This window comes from Phyllostomus discolor, chromosome 1, assembly GCF_004126475.2.
Source record: "Phyllostomus discolor isolate MPI-MPIP mPhyDis1 chromosome 1, mPhyDis1.pri.v3, whole genome shotgun sequence".
Lineage (NCBI taxonomy): Eukaryota > Metazoa > Chordata > Mammalia > Chiroptera > Phyllostomidae > Phyllostomus > Phyllostomus discolor.
The window spans coordinates 144361299-144382405 of record NC_040903.2 but is presented as its reverse complement, the minus strand read 5'-3'; the positions used below and the strand labels follow the sequence as shown (position 1 = coordinate 144382405).

Below are 21107 nucleotides of genomic sequence, written 5' to 3'. Positions count from 1 at the left end.
GTATCAAGCAAGAATTCAATGACAAAAAGATCATTAAGCTTCATATACCTGGCCAGATATAATAGCTATTTCCAAACATATTGTTACAGAAAATCATGTAGGCACATGGAGGACTGGGGAGGGGTAGATGTGTCAGTCTCTGAACAGAGCAAAAGTAACATTCTGCTCATGAACTGCACTTCCTGTTTAGGGGCAGATACATCTAACCCAGATCTCAGCACCCATGCACTCAGACAAGGGCTGGTCTCTGGGGAAAATGAGAACAAGGGAGACTTCACCCAGAAGACTTTCCTCCGTGCTCTGCCCAGGCCTGCTGTGGGCACTCACGGTCTTCTTTAGCTTCAGTATGTGTGGCCACAAATTCGGGGCCTCAGGGTCCTCTTAGAGGCAAGAATGGGACTTGAAAGTTATAACTGGTGGGGGTATTCAAAGGGATAGAGCAAGGAAATGAAACACCATGTCATTTTTTCCTTTGTTCTTGGGTCATAAAGTAATATGTTCCTCATAACCCACCTGAGACGTTTCAGAGGAGCAATCCTGCTTTCTCCTTTTTTTTACAGGAATCATCAGTACTCAGAAAGTCACTCAAGTTCAGACTACTGTAACAAGGTGGGAAGGACAAGCTGTGACAATGGACTGCAAGTATGAAACCGCATTGAGTACTTATGCTTTGGGTTGGTACAAACAGCCTCCCAGTGGAGAGATAGTTTTCCTTATTTCTCAGTCCTCTTCTGGTCGACATGCAATACAGGGTCGCTATTCTGTGAACTTTCAAAAGGCAAACAAATTCATCAGCCTCACCATCTCTTCCTTACAACTGGCCGACTCAGCAAAGTACTTCTGTGCTCTCTCTGAGCCCACAGTAATAGAAGTGATGGTGGGAGCTTAGCAAAAACCTTTGGTTCCATGAAGACACCACCTGCTCAGAGGCTGGGAAAACCCAGGAACCACAGGCAGGAAGAAGGTAGGCCCTGTGTGGTGGCACAGTTGAGACCTTCTAACATCAACTTTCTATAAACAATGCCCCATAATGAGCTCAGCGTATAAAACAGCCTTGTTCCCAAGATTCCCAGCTATTATGTTTGCATATTGGGTTAAAATACATTGCAAAGTGCTTTATGAATTATTTCTAGACACTGAGATGAATGAGCCCATTTATTGCAGGAAAATCAGAAGTTTTCTTTTTTAAAAAATATATATTTTATTGATTATGCTATTACAGTTGTCCTATTTCTCCCCTTCATTCCCCTCCACCCTGCACACCCTCTCCCACCCACATTCCCCCCCTTAGTTCATGTTCATGTGTCATAAGTTCTTTAGCTTCAATATTTCCCATACTATTCTTGCCCTCCCCCTGTCTATTTTCTACCTACCACCTATGCTACTTATTCTCTGTACCTTTTCCCCCTCTCACTGCCTCCCACTTCCCTATTGATAACCCTCCATGTGATCTCCATTTCTGTGGTTCTATTCCTGTTCTAGTTCTTTGCTTAGTTTGCTTTATTTTTGTTTTAGGTGTGGTTGTTAATAATAGTGAGTTTGCTGTTGTTTTACTATATGTGTTTTTATCTTCTTTTACTTAGATAAGTCCCTTTAACATTTCATAAAACAAGGGCTTGGTGATGATGAACTCCTTTAACTTGACCTTATCTGAGAAGCACTTTATCTGCCCTTCCATTCTAAGTGAAAGCTTGGCTGGATATAGCAATCTGGGATGTAGGTCCTTGCCTTTCATACTTGGAATGCTTCCTTCCAGCCCCTTCTTGCCTACAAGGTCTCTTTTGAGAAATCAGCTGACAGTCTGATGGGAACACCTTTGTAGGTAACTCTCTCCTTTTCTCTTGATGCTTCTAGGATTCTCTCCTTCATTTTTACCTTGGCCAATGTAATTATGATGTGCCCTGGTGTGTTCCTCCTTGGGTCCAACTTCTTTGGGACTCTCTGAGCTTCCTGGACTTCCTGGAAGTCTATGTCCTTTGCCATATTGGGGAAGTTCTCCTTTATGATTTGTTCAAATAACCTTTCCACTTGTTGCTCTTCCTCTTTCCCTTCTGGTACCCCTATAATTCAGATGTTGGAATGTTTAACGATGTCCTGGAAGTTCCTAAGCCTCTCCTCATTTTTTTAAAATTCTTGTTTCTTCTTTCTTTTCTGTTTGGTTGTTTCTTTCTTCCTTCTGGTCTACTCCATTGATTTGAGTCCCAGTTTTCTTCCCATCACTATTGGTTCCCTATGCACTTTCCTTCATTTCACTTAGCATAGTGTTCATTTTTTCGTCTAATTTGCAACCAAATTCAACCAATTCTGCGAGCATTCTGATCACCAGTGCTTTGAATTGTGTATCTGATAAGTTGGCTATCTCTTGGTCAGTTAGTTGTATTTCCTGTGGAGCTTTGATCATTTCTTCCATTTGGGCCATTTTTTTTGTCTTGTAGCGCCTCCTATGTATGCAGGGCAGAGCCTTAGGTGTTCACCAGGGAAGGGCAACCCAGTAGCTGGATTGTGATGCTGTATGTGGGGGCAGGTTCTGAGAGGGAGCAATGACACTTGCTCCACTTTCTGTTGGGTCCCAGTCCCCTCCCCTGCTTCCCCCAAGCAAACTGAGCCTTTCTGGCACAGATTCCCATGTGGGTGGGCCTGTGTACATTCTAGGACCCTGGTGGGTCTCTCCAACGTACTCTTCTTTGAGGCTGGGAGTCTCTCCCTGCACCTCAATACCCACAGGTGTTTTCAATCAGGTTTCGAGTCCTTATTTCCCAGTGCTGGGACCCTGGGCCGTGCGGTCTGTTTCGCTCCCCAGTTTGGCCTGGTTTATTTGCATGAGAATGTGGAACTGTCCGATCAGCCAGTTGCCTGGCATACAGTGCCTCACTTCACATTCACCACCTCATTGGGCCTGCCCATTTCCACCCCACGCCCAGGATCTGCCTGCTGCCCTCTTGAGCACCCAGGGTGATTTGCCCACCCAGTGCCATCACTTTTTGTGCTGTGACCACTGTCCACTCAGCTATCCGACACTGCCCTGCCTACCAGCCTGGATGAATGTGACTATTTTAACTCCTTGATTGTCAGACTTCCATACAGTTCAATTTTCTGTCACTTCTGGTTGTTATTTTGTTTCTAAATTGTTGTTTTCCTTATTTTGATTGTGCAAGGAGGCACTGTGTGTCTACCTACACCTCCATCTTGGCCAGAAGTCAGGAGTAGTTTTCTAATGCTCCTCTTGAGTTGTTGGAATTCAGATCTGAATAGCACTAGAATCCACCCATTGTCTCTTGCAATGTCATGCTAATTTTAAAAGTTCTGATAAATATCATAAGTTTTTTTATTATTTTATATATATCATATACAAAATTGAATAAAAACAAAATATATAAGTACATAAATATACTTTAAGTTTTTTATCAAAATGTTTTTTTAAGATTTTATTTATTTATTTTTAGAGAGGGAGGGGAGGGAGAGAGAGAGAGAAAGAGAGAAAGAAACATCAATGTTTGGTTGCTGGAGGTTATGGCCTGCAACCCAGGCAAGTACCCTGGCTGGGAATCGAACCCGCCACACTTTGGTTCTCAGCCCGAGCTCAATCCACTGAGCTACACCAGCCAGGGCTATTTTAAGTTTTTTCATAGTCTAATCTGACATTTATTTCCACATTCTAAATAAAATTTTAGCACTGCTTTTTGGGGAACTCTAAGAACCACAATGATTTGTGGCCAGTGTCTGCAAGGGCTGAAAGTTTTTTTGACTTTGAGGGGCCACCAAATTAGCACATCTTGACTAGTGTCCTAAGCCTCCTGGTTGTTGTGAAGGACAAAGGTCAGGATACAGGGATGTGGCTGAAAGAGTCAGGTGAACATCAGTCCAACTAACACTGACCTCAGTAACAGGGTCTAGGTCCTCTCGGTCAGTCTTCTGTTGTGAACAACGTGGTGATGTCCAGACTGGCTTGCAACAAAGTTTTCATGCATAAATATATGACTCTTCCTGGAATCAAGTAGATAAGGAAGTGACTAACTTTTTGAAAGTTCTGTGCAGTCAAAGGCAGTTTTGACTAAAACAAACTATGATCATTAGAGATTCAAAATAATTCTTCATCTCTTACCAAACCCAGTCAGAGACTGGGCTGACAGAACTATCCCCCAGGAGAGGCACAGCCCTTAACATGTGGCCAGAGAAGATCATGGAAGAAGACTCCCCCAGAAGGCTAAGGCAGAGAATGTGAGACACAATGAGCAGGAGAGCTCCCTGCAGAAAGCATCTCTTCAAATCAGGGTCAGGAACCCATAAGCAGTGCCCCCTGGGACCTGCTGCAGACCAACACTGTTGTCTCTCTTCACTCTCAGTTGTGGGGGACTTTGCAGAACACAATCCTGTAACTGTTCCACGATTGTGTATTGAGTGTGTGGAGGAAACAGTTTACTTCTTCTTGTCTGTTTTCTGCCTATTTGTTTCTTCATAGTGCTTCAAAGGAGTCACATCAATACCTGGGGGACAGTATAGGGTATCAATCAGAGACTCTCCCTCTGATCAGAAAGAGTCACTGAAAGGGCATCTAACTTGTCTCTCTGCCTCCTGCAGGGGGAAGAAGAGAGGAAATGAATTCTCAATTACAGGTGGAAGGCTGACAATGAAGTACACAGCAACTGCTCATTAATACCCAGTTCCCTCTCCTTCTAGCAACCCAGAAAGACAATAAGCCTCCTGAAGATTGACGTGGCCACAGGACTGCATGGGCTGAAGAAATGTGGGTAGAAATGGCCTGCTCCACATCTTGAGAGGGACGCTTAATTAGCTTAACTTTCAATATCTGCTCCTACAGACCATGGTGATTGATGAGTTATGCATTGATATGAATCTTCAATTGTTACTAATCACATACACAGGAGCTGACCTGAAGTATCATCATGATTCCAACTGAGCTACTATGTATGTGCAAGAAATGAACCACTGCTTTTTTTAATCACTGAGATTTTAAGGTTGGTTATTATGACAGCATCACCTGTCACACATACATGACTGATGCCCCAAGCTTAATAAATACAAAAACAATTGTTTTACAATTGCAGAATAATTTCTTCTCTAAACTTTTTCTTTTGATTGACTTTAGTGAGATAGAGGAAGGGAGAGAGAGAGAGAAACATTGATTTCACTCCACTTGTTTATGCATTCATTTGCTGCTTCTTACATGTGCCCTGACCAGGGATGGAATTAACAACCTTGGCTACTTGGGATGATGCTCAAACCAACTGAGCCACCCAGTCAGGGTAGGACAGAACAACCTTGATACTAAAGCCTGAATAAAATAAATGTTTTAAATATAGGATAACCTCACTCAATCAACATAAATTCTAAACTTCTAAGTATTAGCAAAAAATGGCAGAAACCATAAAAGGGTTGTGTATTGTAACCATGTTGGTTTTCATGTGATGCTTAACAAGTTAAATCAAAGTAATAACCCACATGAATAAAAACATCATTTAATAATCTCTGTAGTTACACAAAATTCAAATGTATTCTAAATAGTCACCCGTAATAAAGAAATAAATTATTGACTAATCAGAAATAAGTGAAAAACTTCCTCACTCTGGTGAAGGGTATATGTTATAAACACCATTTATCCATAAAACCACAGGAAAATACCACTTTACCAACATGGCCACTAACAAGGCTTAATCAAAATGACAGAAAATAAAAATAACTGGTGGGAATATAATGAAATTAAACCCCTTCTTAGACTTTTATGATTGTGTAAAATGGTGCAGCCACATTAGAAAATGGCCTGAGAGTTTTTCAAACATTGAACATAGAGCTATTGTATGATCCAGCAATTTCACTGCTACACATATATATACCCAAAAGGAATAAAATATCTATGCACACAAAAACTTGTCTGTAAATGTTCATAACCAAAATGGAAGCAACCCATATGTGCATCAATTGATACATGAAACGTGGTATATCCATACATTGGAATATTACAGGTAATAAAAAGTAATGCAGTACTCAAACATACTCCAACATGGATGAGCCCTAAACATTACACTAGATGAAAAAGGCCATTGCAAGGGACCACATAGAGTATAATTTCATTTATAAGAAATAAGCAGAATGAGAATTTCTGTAGAGACTGACATTGTTTGAATGTTTGTATTCCCCCAAAATATGTTAGTTGTGTTGTAAACCTGAAAGGTGATAGAATTAAAAAGTGAGACTTCTATTGCAGTATTGCTGACTGACTGATTCCCAGTTCTGAGAAAGCAGTTCATATGTACAGTCACAAGAGGGGGCTGTTGCAGGGGGGAACTGAAGCTCCTTCCAGGGTGAGTTAGAGGTTATCCTTGAGCTGTGAGAGAACTTACTTTCACCCCTTTGTCTCCTTGTCCTTTATAAACTCACACTGAGCTTGTGCCCAGCCTCAAGGACAGAAATGGGCTCTCTCCCAAACACAGAGCTAAGAGCTGACCCCTCATGTGAAGAGAAAGGAAAGGTGATTAATAATTTTATTTTATTTTTTGAGATTATTTTAAGTTTTTATTTATTTATTTTTAGAGAGGGAAGGGAGGGAGAAGGAGAGAGAGAGAGAGAGAGAGAGAGAAACATCAGTGTGCAGTTGCTGGGGGCTGTGGCCTGCAACCCAGGCATGTGCCCTGCTTGGAATCGAACCTGTGATGCTTTGGTTCGTAGTCTGCGCTCAATCCACTGAGCTACGCCAGCCAGGGCTAATAATTCAATTTTAAATGGCCAAATATTTCTTCCTATAGTGAAATAAGAAGCTTAGTTACTGTAGCAGGGAAGGGTGGATAAGTTTAAATTTATTCTATCCAATTTTGTAAATAATAACTGCTTTTGAGGATAACCAGAGAAATTCCTTTATGTGTATTTCCACCACTCTTGTCAAAAGACTTCATTGCATTTCCTTTTATAGATTTTTGTTTCCCATCCTTCCTTCTCTGCCTTCACTTCCTTGTAGTGTCCTCCGTGCATGGTATCCCCGCATGGGCATGGAGATGAAAAAATGTCTGTTAAAGATGGGATAAATGGAACACAAATAGGTACTATTCTGTCATTGGTAGAAGTGTCAAGACCAGGGACATCCAACAACGTCCATCAGAAGGGTGCTTAAGACAGTGTTCCCAGAGCCAACTCGGGAGAACTGAGTACAGGCAACCTGGCCCCTAGGCTGGATTGTAATTGTATCTTGTCCTGTCTGACTGAGCTCAGAGGTGTTGTACAACTATGAAGTTATTTTGGTCATATATGTTGCAAATATTTTCTTGCATAGTGTCATTGAATTTTTATGAGCTTACAGTAATTTTTTACTAGAAAAAAAGTTTCTAAATTTGGAAGTTAAATTATGTATTACTGGTCCTGAGACTAACTTGCTTTGGCTGGGAAAATGCATAGGAATTCTCTTCTCCCCTTACAGCCCAAGATTTAACATAGGTACTTGGATTAAAGGATATTTCATATCAGCTCCATGCCCTGCACTACTAATGAGGCATGGTTAATTTCCATGTGGATAATGCTACTTATTCAGACTTACTCAAACATAGACTATTTGAAAATGATCTCAGTGTAAACTCTCTGAATGAAGAGTAGACATGGGGAGAACTTACCCTCTTTCTAAATTTATGTTTAATTCTGTCGGTGGGGAAAAGAAAAACCCAGTGAGGGACTGCTTTGTCTTTCACTGATGCCTGCCTGGGGAACACCCAGTTGAAAGCTTCCTGGGTGAGGCTGTGCTAGTGGCTGCTGTGTTGGCATTGGAACCTCCCCACACCTAGGATCAGACACAGATTCTGAGCTCTGAGGCCTGCAACCCCAGTTTGCACTTGACTATGAGGCCAGTGATAGGAATCACTCTTTTCCTCACTTTGGGTAAGTGGTCTGGGTCTGAGAAAGGATGGCTTTTGGGGCTAAACAAAGGTCATGTACCTGCTGCTTTTACTTTTCACACTACCAATCTGCTGTTCAGGGAAAATCCATCTATGTGTTTACATGTCTATGTGTTTTTTCAGAGAATTTGGGCATTGCTGTGAGAAGTTTGTCACATCCACTACTCAAGGAAGATCTCCTGAGTCACACAGCTCTGAGGCTCTAAGGAGCTTTGAGTTTCTTGGGTCCAGGGGTGGTGAAACACAGCAGTTGATCTTTGGCCTGTGGCTCTGCACAGCTCAGTAATAAATACCAGTAATATTTCTCTTGTCCTGTGCAACACATATGAAAATGTTCATGTATAGGGCAAGGCCAGAGAGGGGTGTTCTGGAGTACTCATGACTCCAAATTTGACATCCCAGAGCTAATCTGTTGTTTCTCACCTCCTCAGGTATTATGGGCGATGCTAAGTCCACACAGCCACATGCAGTGGAGAGCACTGAAGATGAAGCTGTGCACCTGCCCTGTAACCACTCCACAATCAGTGGAAATGAGGACATACATTGGTATTGACAGATTCCCCACCAGGGTCCAGAGTACATAATTCATGGTTTACAAGGCAATGTGACCCAAGGAATGGCCTTTCTCTACATCACAGCAGGCAGAAAGTCCAGTACCCTGATCCTGCCCCAGGTTACCCTGAGAGACTCTGCTGTGTACTACTGCATCGTGAGAGACCCACAGTGGGAACCATGTGGCTGCACCTGTGCTATATCTCCCTGGAGGGAAAGGAAGCAGCAGCAGCAGCATCTAAAGAGGCCACTGCACCAGAAACAGCAGCAGCAGAAGAAAAGTAAAAGGGAAAAATATGGAAAAGAAGTGAAGAGAAGACAGTGAGGAAATCAAGGGGGTAAGACTGAAAGGAGCCCAGAAGGTGAAGAAGAAGCACTCATGTTATTGAAAGGACATAAAAAGCTTGCAAGGAAACTAAGACTCACAGTTGTAAACCTGCAATAAAGGGGACAGGAAATGAGAATTTTCCATGACTCTTGTTGAGTCAAATGTTGCTTTCTATAGGTCTCACTGCAACAGGTGAGAACAACCATTAGTTTGTCCTAGAACTTTCATCCCTTGGACCCAGGAAAGTGCCCAGGCTCTGGGTGTCACATCATATCAGGCATTCCAAACTCTCAGAAACGGAAATGAATTTCAGAAACTGAGATTTTTGTCCTCAAGGTCATTTGGAATTTCTTTGTTCCTTATCTGTAGCATACACAAAGGATTATATGGGGGGAGGAGTTTAAAAAATGGAAGCTGATTTGTCGATATTAATTTAGTTTTTAAATGTATGTTGTACTATTTCCATTATTACACAAAAATGCAACAGATGGCTTTTCTCATTGTATAAAACTCCAGATATTACATTACTTTGTAGATCAAAACCTAAAGTTTATACTGGACTCTGCCCCCTCTAGTCCATTTCCTCTTCAACCTCTGTGACCCATTTTGGCAGTTTTGAGCGTCCTATTATTTTTCTTTTTCTTTTACAAGGATACTTCTAGTAATATCTACTCATTTTCCTTACATAAGTTGGATCATTTCTGTCAATTTATTTAAAAGGAGTTTTTATTTTATAATTTAAAAACAATTTTGATATGTGCTCATACAAAACAGCTATACACATACTTTATAGCATGCTTGTATAATGATTTAATTTGCTCACCTATTAATAATATTTAAATTTTTATGTATCTTATTTATTATAACCTGAATCATAAATCAACAACACCCTGTCTGGTGTGGTTCAGTGGACTGAGTGCTGGCATAGGAACCAAAGCATCACCAGTTTGATTTCCCAGTCAGGGCACATGCCTGGGTTACAGGCCAGGTCCCCAATAGAGGGCACACAAGAGGCAACTACACATTTATGTTTCTCTCCCACTCTCTCCCTCCCTTCCCCGTCTCTAAAAATAAATAAAATCTTTAAATAAATAAATAAATAAATAATTGGACAACAACTGTCCTGAACATATACAGCCATGTAATATGAAAAATGATAACATTTATTGAAGAAGATACAAGATAAAAGAAACATTGTATATAGGACAATGATGCCTCAGGCCCCTTCAAAGTAGGCTCCATGGGACCTCACACATACTCCAAATCTCCATCAGCTGTCGCATTTTACATTCCTGAAACTCATCGACGGTCTGCCATGTCTTCCCTTTCAAAGGTGATTTTAATTTTGGGAAAAGCCAAAAGTCACAGAGCACCAAATCTAGGCTGTAGGGGGACTGAGTCACCTGGGTAATTTGATGTTTCACCAAAACACTTTGCACTAGACACAATGCTTGAGCGGGCATGTCGTTGTGATGAAGCTGCCAGTCACCACTTGCCCATAGATGTGGCCTTCTATATCATCCTAATAGTTTCCACAGAAGAATGTTCAAGCTTAACACAAAGTATGATGCAGATGCATTGCTCTGTTTACTCAGTCATTTTGAATGCAATAGCCACACAGTATATATGCTCACTCAGTGGTGTCCACTGCCCTCACTGGCTAGTATAGTGAAGTCATCATTGTTCACACATGTGCATTCTAGTCCACTCTCCTTGGCTGCCAGGTTACATCAATGTTGGACAAATAATTCTCATTACATTAATAATAGCTGGACTTTTTTCAGACAGCCCTTCATGTCTATACAAATGTACAAATATGTATGTACAAAAATGTACAAATATGTGTTGATTTGTGCACATACATAGAGAATATATATGCACATATATGTATGTGTATATATTATACATATGTGTGTATATAATATACTTTTATACAGATATACAGGTATGCATTATACATCTATAAGCATATACATATATGTGTGTGCATATATGTATATGTGTATATACATATATACATGTGTGTATATGTATTCCTTAATCTTATTCTCAGAGGTGAAATTGCTGAGCCAAAGGATAAGCCTATTTTATGTTTTTATAGATATTGAAAAATTATTTTCTAAAATGGCTCACTTATTTGTTTTATTGATTAGATTCCACTTATAGGTGAGATCATAAGGTGTTTGTCTTTCACAGTCTAGCTTATTTCACTTAGCATAATGTTCTGCAGGTCCATCTATGCTGTGGTGAAGGGTAGGAGTCCTTTCTTTCTTTCTGCTGCATAGAATTCCATCATATAAATGTACCACAGTTTTTGATCCACTCAGTTACAGATGAGCACTTAGGCTGGTTTCAACACTTGGCTAGGCTATTGTAAATAATACTGCTGTGAACATGGAGGTGCACAGGTTTTTTTGAATTGGTATTTCAGGATTATTAGGGTATAATCCCAGAAGGGGAATGGCTGGGTCAAAATGCAGTTCAATTTGTAGTTTTTTAAGGAGATTCCATACCGTTTTTCACAGTGGCTGCACCAGTCTGCATTCCCACCAACACTGTACTAGGGTTTCCTTCTCTGCAACCTAGCCAACAGTTGTTTGTTGACTTGTTTATGATGGCCATTCTGACTGCTGTGAAGGGGTATCTCATTGTGGTTTTAATTTATATCTCTCTGATGACTAGTGATGTTGAGAATCCTTTCATATGTCTCTGGGCCCTCTGTATGTCCTCCTTGGAAAAGTGTCTGTCCAGGTCCTTTGCCCACTTTTTAATTGGATTTTCTTATCTTCCTGAAGTGGGGTCATGTGAGTTTTTCATATATTTTGGAGATCAAACCCTTGTCTGAGGTATCATTGGCAAATATATTTTCCCCTACAGTTGGTTCCCTTTTCATTTTGATAATATTTTCTTTAGCCATGCAGAAGCTTTTTAATTTTGATGTAGTCACATTTGTTTATCCTTTCCTTTATATCCCTTGCTCTAGAGGACATATCAGTGAAAATATTGCTGTGTGGAATCTGTCCTGGACATATGTGGGCACATGTGGGACTGCCTGGTCCAGCAGCCACAGCTTTGTCCTCCCTGTCCTCCAGCTGCCACCTTGCCGTGCATCTTCTCTGCCCCAGCTGCCCATCTCCACCCTTCCTATCAGTCTGGATGAATGTTTCTTCTTTCAACTCCTTGGTTGTTGTTCTTCCATACAGTATGATTTTCTGGCAATTCTGGTTATCTTTTGTTTTTAAATTTGTTGTTGGCATTCTTTTGGTTGTGTGGGGAGGCAAAGTGTATCTACCTACGCCTCCACCTTGGCCAGAAGTGCTGTAGTTTTCTTTCTTTGTTGTGCCTCTTTCTGGTTTGGGGGTTAGGATGATGCTGGCCTCATAAAAGAGTTTAGAAGTCTTTCCTCTTCTTGGAATTTTTGGCATAATTTGAGAAGAATAGGAGTTAGGTCTTCCTTAAATGTTTTAGAAAATTTTTCCTTGAAACCGTCCAGGCCAGGGCTTTTGTGTGCTGGGAGTTTTTTGGTTACTGCTTCAATTTCACTAGCTGTTGTCTGTGAGGCTTCCTGCTTCCTCTTGATTTGGTTTTGGAAGATTATATGTTTCTAGAAATTTGTCCATTTCACCCAGGTTTTCAAATTTTTGGCATATAGTTGTTCTTACTAATTTCTTACAGTCTTTTGTATTACTGTGGTCTCAGTTGTAATTTCTCTTCTTTCATTTCTGATTTTATTTATTTGGGTTTTTTCTCTGTTTTGCTTGATGCAGACTCATTAATTTAAAAAATTTTTCTGTTGGTTATGCACACACATACCCTCATACCCTCTCATGAGCCAACTCACACCCTCTCCAATTCTTTCCAAATGGTGCCACCTTAGATAGGACCCACCTGCTTCCCTATCACCAGCCATACTGTCATCCGTATCTCAGTGTCTGGGATGGTCATCACTCTCAGTGTCACATCTCTCTTGTTCCCATCAATCCTTTGCCTAAACTGGAAGCAGCTTAGAAAAATGTTTCCCTCAGCAGGTAAAATAATGTTATTTCCAAGTAAACTCAGAGAAAATCCATTGCTGGAAGAAACTCCATAAGACATACTAAAAGAAGTTGTTCAGGATGAAATGAAATGGTATCAGATGATAACCTGAATGCACATAAAGAATTATAGGCAAGGGTAAAGGTAATTATGTAAGTAGATATAAAAAGAAGTTTTTATTTTTCTTTTATTCTCTTAATTGACTTAAAAGAAAATTGCATAGAACTATAAACTTCAAATTTTATTGTAGGATTGTAGTCTATTGAGTATAACATATTAATAATAAGAGCACAAAGAAGAGGCAGGTAATGGAGCTATTTAAGAGGAAGAAAATGATACCAGTCAGTTGCTGAGATCCACAGGACAACACCAGAAATGGCAAATATTCATATTAATATAAAGTACTCTACAAATATGTTTTTCTTTTCTCCTCTTAATTAAAAGAAAGGGACACAGGATTTTCTAAAACAAAATCTAAATGCACCGTTGTTGGATTATAATTGATACAGACATAGTACATACACAGTAATAGCCCTAAAAGAGGAGAGAAGAAATAGAGCTATATTAGAACAAAGTGTCTGTATTTTATTGAAATCAAGTTAGCATCTATCTGCCCAAGACTGTGATAAATTAAGATGTATATTGTAGGAAATCCAGTTTTATGTTCCACACATGAGGACCCTGGAAGTCATCACTCAGTCCTTGCAACAAATAAAAAGCTGAACGGACTGAAGCATCACCAAGTCTTCTTGGACCCATAAGAAAGATGGGAGGACACAAGACAAACCAATGTGCTCTAGATTAGAAAGAGACGAATACAGTGAGTCACTATTGACAGGAACAGAGACTCCCAAGCAGAAACCATGACAGGAACCACCAGGGCCAGGGTAGGGAAACTCAAACTGTAATAGATGGACTGCAGAGACTCCATGTGGATGAATACAGAAGGACAACCAATAAAAGGGGGAGGGGGAGGGGTGTGGCCAGAATTTTTTGAAAAATATCTCCAGGAGCTCAATCAGTACCCCCTCCTCCCAAATTTCAGAGAAACATTCCCTCCTGCTTCTAGCAGGGTGAGGAGTAATAGAACACTTTTAAAATTGGTAGAATACACTGTTCTTCTACACTGTTCTTCTAAGCTCTGTCCTTAGGGGAAACTAGTTAACTAGGGTGTAACCTGCTGGGATACTATCAAAGACCTACTAATTTGGGAAAGGGAATTGACTAACTGAAGACCATTTTAGCCATGGTCTCCTGCCTAACAGGGGAGAAAAAAATTTTAAAACACTTGTGAAGTTCTCAGTGCAGAGGCATTGACGGGTTAACAAAATATTAAGAATCCTCCCCGTGTATGCCTGAGCCGTGACCTTCTATTGTAAGAATGAAATATAAGTGTGCTGTCTCTGGGGTAGAACTAGCCCTGCTCCACAGAAGACTAAGCACCATTTTTAACTCAGTACCTGTAAACACTGATCGTTTCCTTGGGGAAGACTGGCTATTCTCCTGAAGAGAATAGTTAGTCAATTGAGTCACAAAAGGCCCTTGGCCTTTTTCTCAAACATATTTTGAGGCCACTTTTGTCTCAAACATATTTAAGCAAAGCCCCTCCAGTGAGACTTTGGAATCCCACATGAGGGAAGGATGCTTCACTCGGAACTGTTCCCAGACAAACCCCAAATACGGCTGCCTCCAGGATTCCCCAGTGTCTGTTCGGGTGTTGTTGTTTTTCCCGTCTGGTGATGTATGCTCTTACTTCTTGCTTTTTCTTTGCTCTTACTTAATAAATTGCTTAACTATTCACCTTTGACTTGGGGGTTTTATTGTCTGCAAATCTGAACCTCCAAATTAAGTGGCCATGATTTCATACGTGCCCCTTAAAGACACAGGCTTCCTAACAGACTAGTGCCTGATCATAGACTAAACACACTTCCTCTCTCCATACAACTCACCAGTTTATTGATAGAGGTCTATTTACAGTAGTTACTTTTACCCAGTACATCAAGAATAAATTACAAAGCATAACAAATGAAAAAATAAAACACGATTGGAAGAGACAGAGAAAGCTGCTTCAAAACCATAGAGGCAGGGACGTTGGAATTATCAGAACAAGAATGTAAAATAACTAGGATTAATATGCTAAGGGCTTTAATAGATAACGTAGACAACATGCAAAAAGGCTAGGTAAGCAGAAAGATGGAAACCCTAAAGGAGAGTCAAAAAGGAATGCTACAGGATAAAAGCACTGTGTTAGAAATGAAGAATTACTTTGATGGGCTTGTTAGAAGACTGGACACCATTGAGGGAAAATCTCTGAACTTGAAAGTATAGTGATAAAATCTTTAAAAATTAAAACGCAAAAAGAAAAAAGGCTGATAAAAAGGGACAGACTAGCCAATCAATCTAGCTCTTTTATAACTTTTTGCTCTCATTCAGCCCAGTATGGGTGGGGTCACAGCAGACCTTGTCTATAGGGATTGTAAATATTTCATCTTCACCAGAACTAAAGAAAATAGACTCCACATTACTATTGCTAAAGCAAAAATTTCTATTTGAATGGAGCACAGAGGCTCTTCTAAGAGAAACAAATAAACAAAGGAGAAGATAATGAGACTTTTGATGTGAAGTATAAAGGGGATTTTTGAGGGAAGCCAAGGAATATTGAAGTATCAAAAAGGAGGCAGATATGCAATGCCAAGGCCCTCCATACAAAAAAGAGGTAAAGAGTGGGCAAGTAGTAAGAGGGGGCAGCTGCTAAGGACACAGTTTAGGTTCCCAGAGTAGAGTAGATCATGGTCTTCTCCACTCTCTGCCCTATCTCTATATGAGTCTCAGAATGTTGCCTGACTGCCCACAAAGTCTGTTCCACATAAATTTCCAGACTCCATGCAGGTTTCCACTCTGCAGCAAAAGCCTCTTCAGCCCTCAAACCAGCTTGAATATACCACCTTGCAGTGCCTTCAGAAAGCAGAAGACCAATTAGTGTCTTCGGCACTTAGGATGGTTAGGAGTTTCTGTAGCAACCATACACCCAGAAGGGCAGGTGGAGTGGACACCTGACTTGAGTTCATCAAAGGGCCATGAGCCATGCTCCTCAGCACTGCTACAGTTTACAGTGTTTCTGAAAAAAAAAGTTTCCTGGACTGTGAATAAAGGAACTGAATATTTTTAACAATTATATGATATATATTTTTATTTTTATCCCTTTACAAGATTGTATTTACTTATTTTTAGAGAGAGGGGAAGGGAGGGAGAGAGGGAGAAAGAAAAGCATCAATGTGTGGCTGCCTCTCACATGCCCCCAAATGGACACCTGGCCCACAACCCCAGCATGTGCCCTGACTGGGACTCAAACCTATTACCCTTTGGTTCATAGGCCAGCACTCAATTCACTGAGCTACACCAGCCAGGGTGATGATATATTTTATTTTATTAATATTTTCTTAACAAAGGAAAAGAGAGTTCTTAGTGGTGGCATGTTAGAGATATAGGAGTTATGATTATGAATGGTTTTTATTTGTTTATTGGTGCTTCTCTGTATTTTACAAATGTCCTGCAATGTTAGTGTGTTTATTCTACTAGTGTATTTATTGTATAATCACAAAACTATTATTTGCTAGAATAAGTAGAATTCCATTTCCTTTAGCTTAAACAGAAGAGAAACTCACATCACAGTTCAATGTAGGGATACTTACCCAAACACATGTGAACGAGTACACCTTAGTAATGTCTAGTGCAAAATGTGTTCCCAAGTGGAGTTGTCATGTTTTGGTAAAAACATAAATTTAGTACAAATATTTAAAGAAAATAGAAGTTTATAGAATGGGTGAATGGAATAAGCAATGGATCCTTAGGTGGAGAACAGAATCAGATGTATTTAGTGGGAGGGAAGGGTCTCAGTGAATTTTAGAAATAAGATTACTGGGGAGATAGCTTGCTTTTTGTTTAAAATAAAACATGATGAAACGGGAGAGAAAACTCTTCAACATCTGCATTGCACCCAAATATACCCTGTGCATTTACAGAAATCCCACTGTATATCAGAAACACTGCTTTCTAAATATATGTTCCCAAATAATGAGATCAATATTGAACTTTCAAAACAGCTTCTGGAAAGGCCCATTGCTCTCTCCCCTCCTCATCCCCCATTCCAACTCCCCACAGTGCTTCAGCCCTTCACTCACAGTGCAGGTTCGACTTGCACTAACGGACTTCCTGGTGTACTGCTCCTCTCTGCCTTCACTGAGCCGTGGACCCACTGTTGGGTCTCAGAGCCTTGAGAAGTCAGTCTCTCAAGGGTGAGGCAATTTCAAATGACTGTATCATCATTGATAAAACCTGTGAACCCAAACTATTAGCTTTTCTGCACCTACTCACAAGGTGGCAGTGTTCTCCTTCTTTTCACTCCCCTGAGGGATTCAGTAGGAGGGACTTGAATTTGAATTTGGACCCAATGATACTTATTTATCTGGTTGGCTGAATAGCCAAACTGTATTTCTCTTTCTGTGCATCCGTGTGTGTATTTGTGCACATGCTGAGGGAAGGAGAGACTGTTGGTTTAAAAAAAAAAAAAGAAGAAGAAGAAGAAAAGCTCAGGGCAGTGAATCCCATTTTACCCAGGAAAACAAACCCAAGAACTGAAGGATGGAGAAGTGGCCACGAGCTTCACTGGCAATCCTATGGCTTCAGCTGAGCTGTGAGTAGCTCCACTACAAAGGGTCAGAGACAACTGGGAAACTGAGGATTGTTGCTCAGAACATTCAGATAAAAGAACTTGATTTGATTGATCTGAGATCACCTATGGTTTTAATGAAAAATAATCATGATCTCTGAGAAGGCTTGACCTGATATCATTTTCTCTGCCTAACGTTTATGTGTTGCTTTTTCCTAAACAGGGGTGTACAGTGATGACAAGGTGATGCAGAGCCCCCTATCTCTGCTTGTCCGCGAGGGAGACAATGCAATGCTCAACTGCCGGTATGAGGTGTCTAACTTCCAAAGCCTACTGTGGTATAAACAGGAAGGAAAATCTCCCACATTTCTGTTTAGGCTAATTACAAGTGGGATTGACAATGGAAGAATAAGAGGCACCTTAGATAAGAAAGAACGTCTCAGCACCCTGCACATTACAGCCACCCATTCTGGGGACTCAGCCACCTACCTCTGTGCAGTGCAGGCACAGTGCTCTGAAGTCACCTGCAGCCTATACATAAAAGCTACAGCTGAGGATCCTGCCACTGTTAGATGGAGAGCTTCCTAAACTGGGTGTGCCCTCAAAAATAAGCTGTAAAGAAAAGCAACTCTTGGTCAAGAGCCTCATGCCCCTGTTGACAATTATGCAGTTTACTGAGTCCTAACTCAGACTGAGTCATGTCACTGCATTCACCACCTTTTCTGTGCTTTTCTATGGCACTCAGTGCAGCTAAGTTTGTAGAAGGTCACTCATGTGAAACCAACTCCATTACCAGCCATGATGGGGTGTGGAAGAGAGGAAGCCCTTTCACCAGGATTGTACCAGCACCTGGTATGTGCACCACCCACCTTGGACTCACCTGACAGCATGAATGCATGAAAAGTCCTATTTATTTTTGGTTTTATCTTCCCACCTAGAACAGACACATATAAGTAGTGTTCTGCCAGTAACTTTTATTGCTGGACCTATTAGCCAAGGATAGAGGACACAAAAAGGAAGTTATCATCACTTGATTCAAACAAAAATTTTTCTTCCCCACTTGCAGTATTCTTCCTCTCATCCTTTTAGGCTCATTGTCTATTCTAGGTGTTTCACGAAAGTCATGGCAGAATTTTCCCACGATGTTACACATAATTAAAATGCCTACTACCTAAGCAGCCTCCCCCCCAAAAAAAAGGATTAGCTAAAAAACTAAGTTATGCAAAACTAACATAAACTTGACTTAGTTATGTTATGACATATTCTTTCAATGAAATGTATATTTTTATATATTGTGTATTCCCTCACTGTATTTTCAAAATAACTCTGATGGATCATGGTTCTTGTTCTCAGTTAATAGATTAGAAAATGCAGACTCAGAAAGATTAAGATTCCCCTCACCCCAGACAAATACCTAATAAAATTTAAAATCAAATCTATCTGATTCCAAACTCTGGGTTTCCTCTACTACATGCCCTGTGTTAAATATCACAAGGGGAAAAAATTTCCTCACAATACAAGCACAAAATAAACCAGAAAACCACATAAAACACTAGAAAAACTAGTGTTTAACATGTGATAAAATACATGTCCAAACTAACATGTGAATAAAGTAATTCCTAAAAGTTTGTAGCTGTATTAGTTGTTATTGAGCACTGGGCTTTACTCTGCTTATTGTTTTGCTGCTTTAAAATATTCTTTATTTTTTAAATTACCTACCTAGGAACCTAATACTGACCATTATTTTAGAAACAGAAAAATACAATACACTTCATTTTAAACTGTCAAAATCCAAGGAAGGTGAAACTAGTGTTATATTGTTATTATCTGACACAGTCCAGCTGGATTACAGTGAGAACTATATATGATCAAATGACAGTACATTAAACAAGGTTTTTGATTGCTGCTAGCCCTTCAGATCACTTCAGACTGATGGTCCCTGAATTTGGGAACATGTTGGAGTTATAAACAGACCTATTTTTCCTGATATTTGATTTAATGACTACCTTACAAGAAGAGTGTTTTTAATACCCTGTCTCAGTAGGAAAGTTTAGACAGTGAAGGCACCATGGCTCCTGAGTTTGTTAGAAAACATATTGCATTTGAGCACAGTTTAGACCTCACTGCTCAGGAGAGGAGGAATTAGTGTGAGGAAAAGGCAGGTAATCATTAAAGAGGAGGGAAGCCCTGACCAGCGTGGTTCAGTTGATTGGGTGTTGTCCTGGGAGGCAAAAGGTCAATTCCATGCTGGGTTTGCAGGTTCTACCCCTAGTTGGACCTGTGTGAGAGGCAACAATCAATGTTTCTCTCCCTCCTTCGAAAAGTAAGTAAATAAATAAATTTTTAATGCGGGGAAATACAAATGAACAGAATGTAATGCCATTTTTCAGTCTGCACACACCTTTGCACATTTTCTTTACTTCCTTCCTTTTCTATCTATACCAAGAGCCCAAAATCAGGTTGTCAAGATGGAAGAAGAAGTTGGCTTTCATTAAAATAGAACCAGGAAATCTACTGTTTCTAAGGAAAATATTTTAAAGTGAAAACAACAGGAAGAAGAAAGACAAAATATTTATTTTTTCACTTGAAGACCTAGGAAGGAAAGATTTAGAAGGAGACCAATGACTAATCAATCACCTTGCAGGTGACTGCCCTTAATGCACTGGATATGTGTCTCCAAAGTTATATATGACCTGGATTTTTATCGTATCCCCCTCCCCCACCCTTAACTGTCAGGCTTATAGAGGACCAAAGCTGAAAAATAAAAATCACAGTTCCAACTCTTGTTATTCACATCAAAATCATCCTATCCTTGCAATGTACAGTCCACATGCCCACAAATGTTCCCATATACAATACGTGTTAGAGACTTAGTCTCCAATGCATTAAATACATGGGCATGAAGGCCTCCCTGATGGGTTGTTATAAATTATGAAAAATAGTTGACATTCATTAAATTCATGTAGTGGGTCAGGAAGTCATATTATTTTATCTGCTTTTCAATCTGTTAAAATATTTCATGATTTTAGATGTTTCTTTCACCCATGGTAGAAATGGGGCCTGATGGAGGGTTCCCCCTAAGGGAAATCAATGCGTCATTCTCAGCAGCTGACGCCCAGGCCTTGGGAGACTTGCTGCTTACAGGCTGAGTGCAATGCCTGTCTGAGACAAGCTCGCCCAGGATTTTACCTCTACAAGCTCACTATCATTCTTGGCTACACGAACTCGTGAGGATAAAAATGGGCCCTTATCTCCCTAGCCAATGGCTACATAAATAGCTATCAATTTTAACCTATGAATTTCACTGAATTTTTCCTAAGAAGAAAATCCACTAAGAAAAAGCAAGAAACATGCAACTGGAGGTATTATAACCTGAACTGTAAAACAATTTAAACATTCAGCCATTGGATTGAGCCATCAACTTGCCAGTGTGTTAAAAACAAATCTAAAAAATGTAAAGATTAGAAAATGATTTGAAGAGTGTTTGTAGAGTAATATTAAGTTAAAGAAATAGAACAAGGCCGCCATTCTGGTCCTCTACTGTTCTTATTCTAACTCCCACTAAAAGGATTTTGTTGTTTTCTTTCTTTTCCTTTAAACAATTATGTTTCTAATTCTAAACAGTTAT

General features: G+C 40.1%; 1 gene segment (V, D, J or C); it reads left to right on the top strand.

Moving 5' to 3' along the window:
* The first annotated feature begins 17383 nt into the window (after positions 1 to 17383).
* Positions 17384 to 18091, top strand: LOC118501563. The segment is given in 2 exon segments: positions 17384 to 17503; positions 17703 to 18091. Coding segments are annotated over 2 exon segments (417 nt in total).
* The last annotated feature ends 3016 nt before the right edge of the window (positions 18092 to 21107 follow it).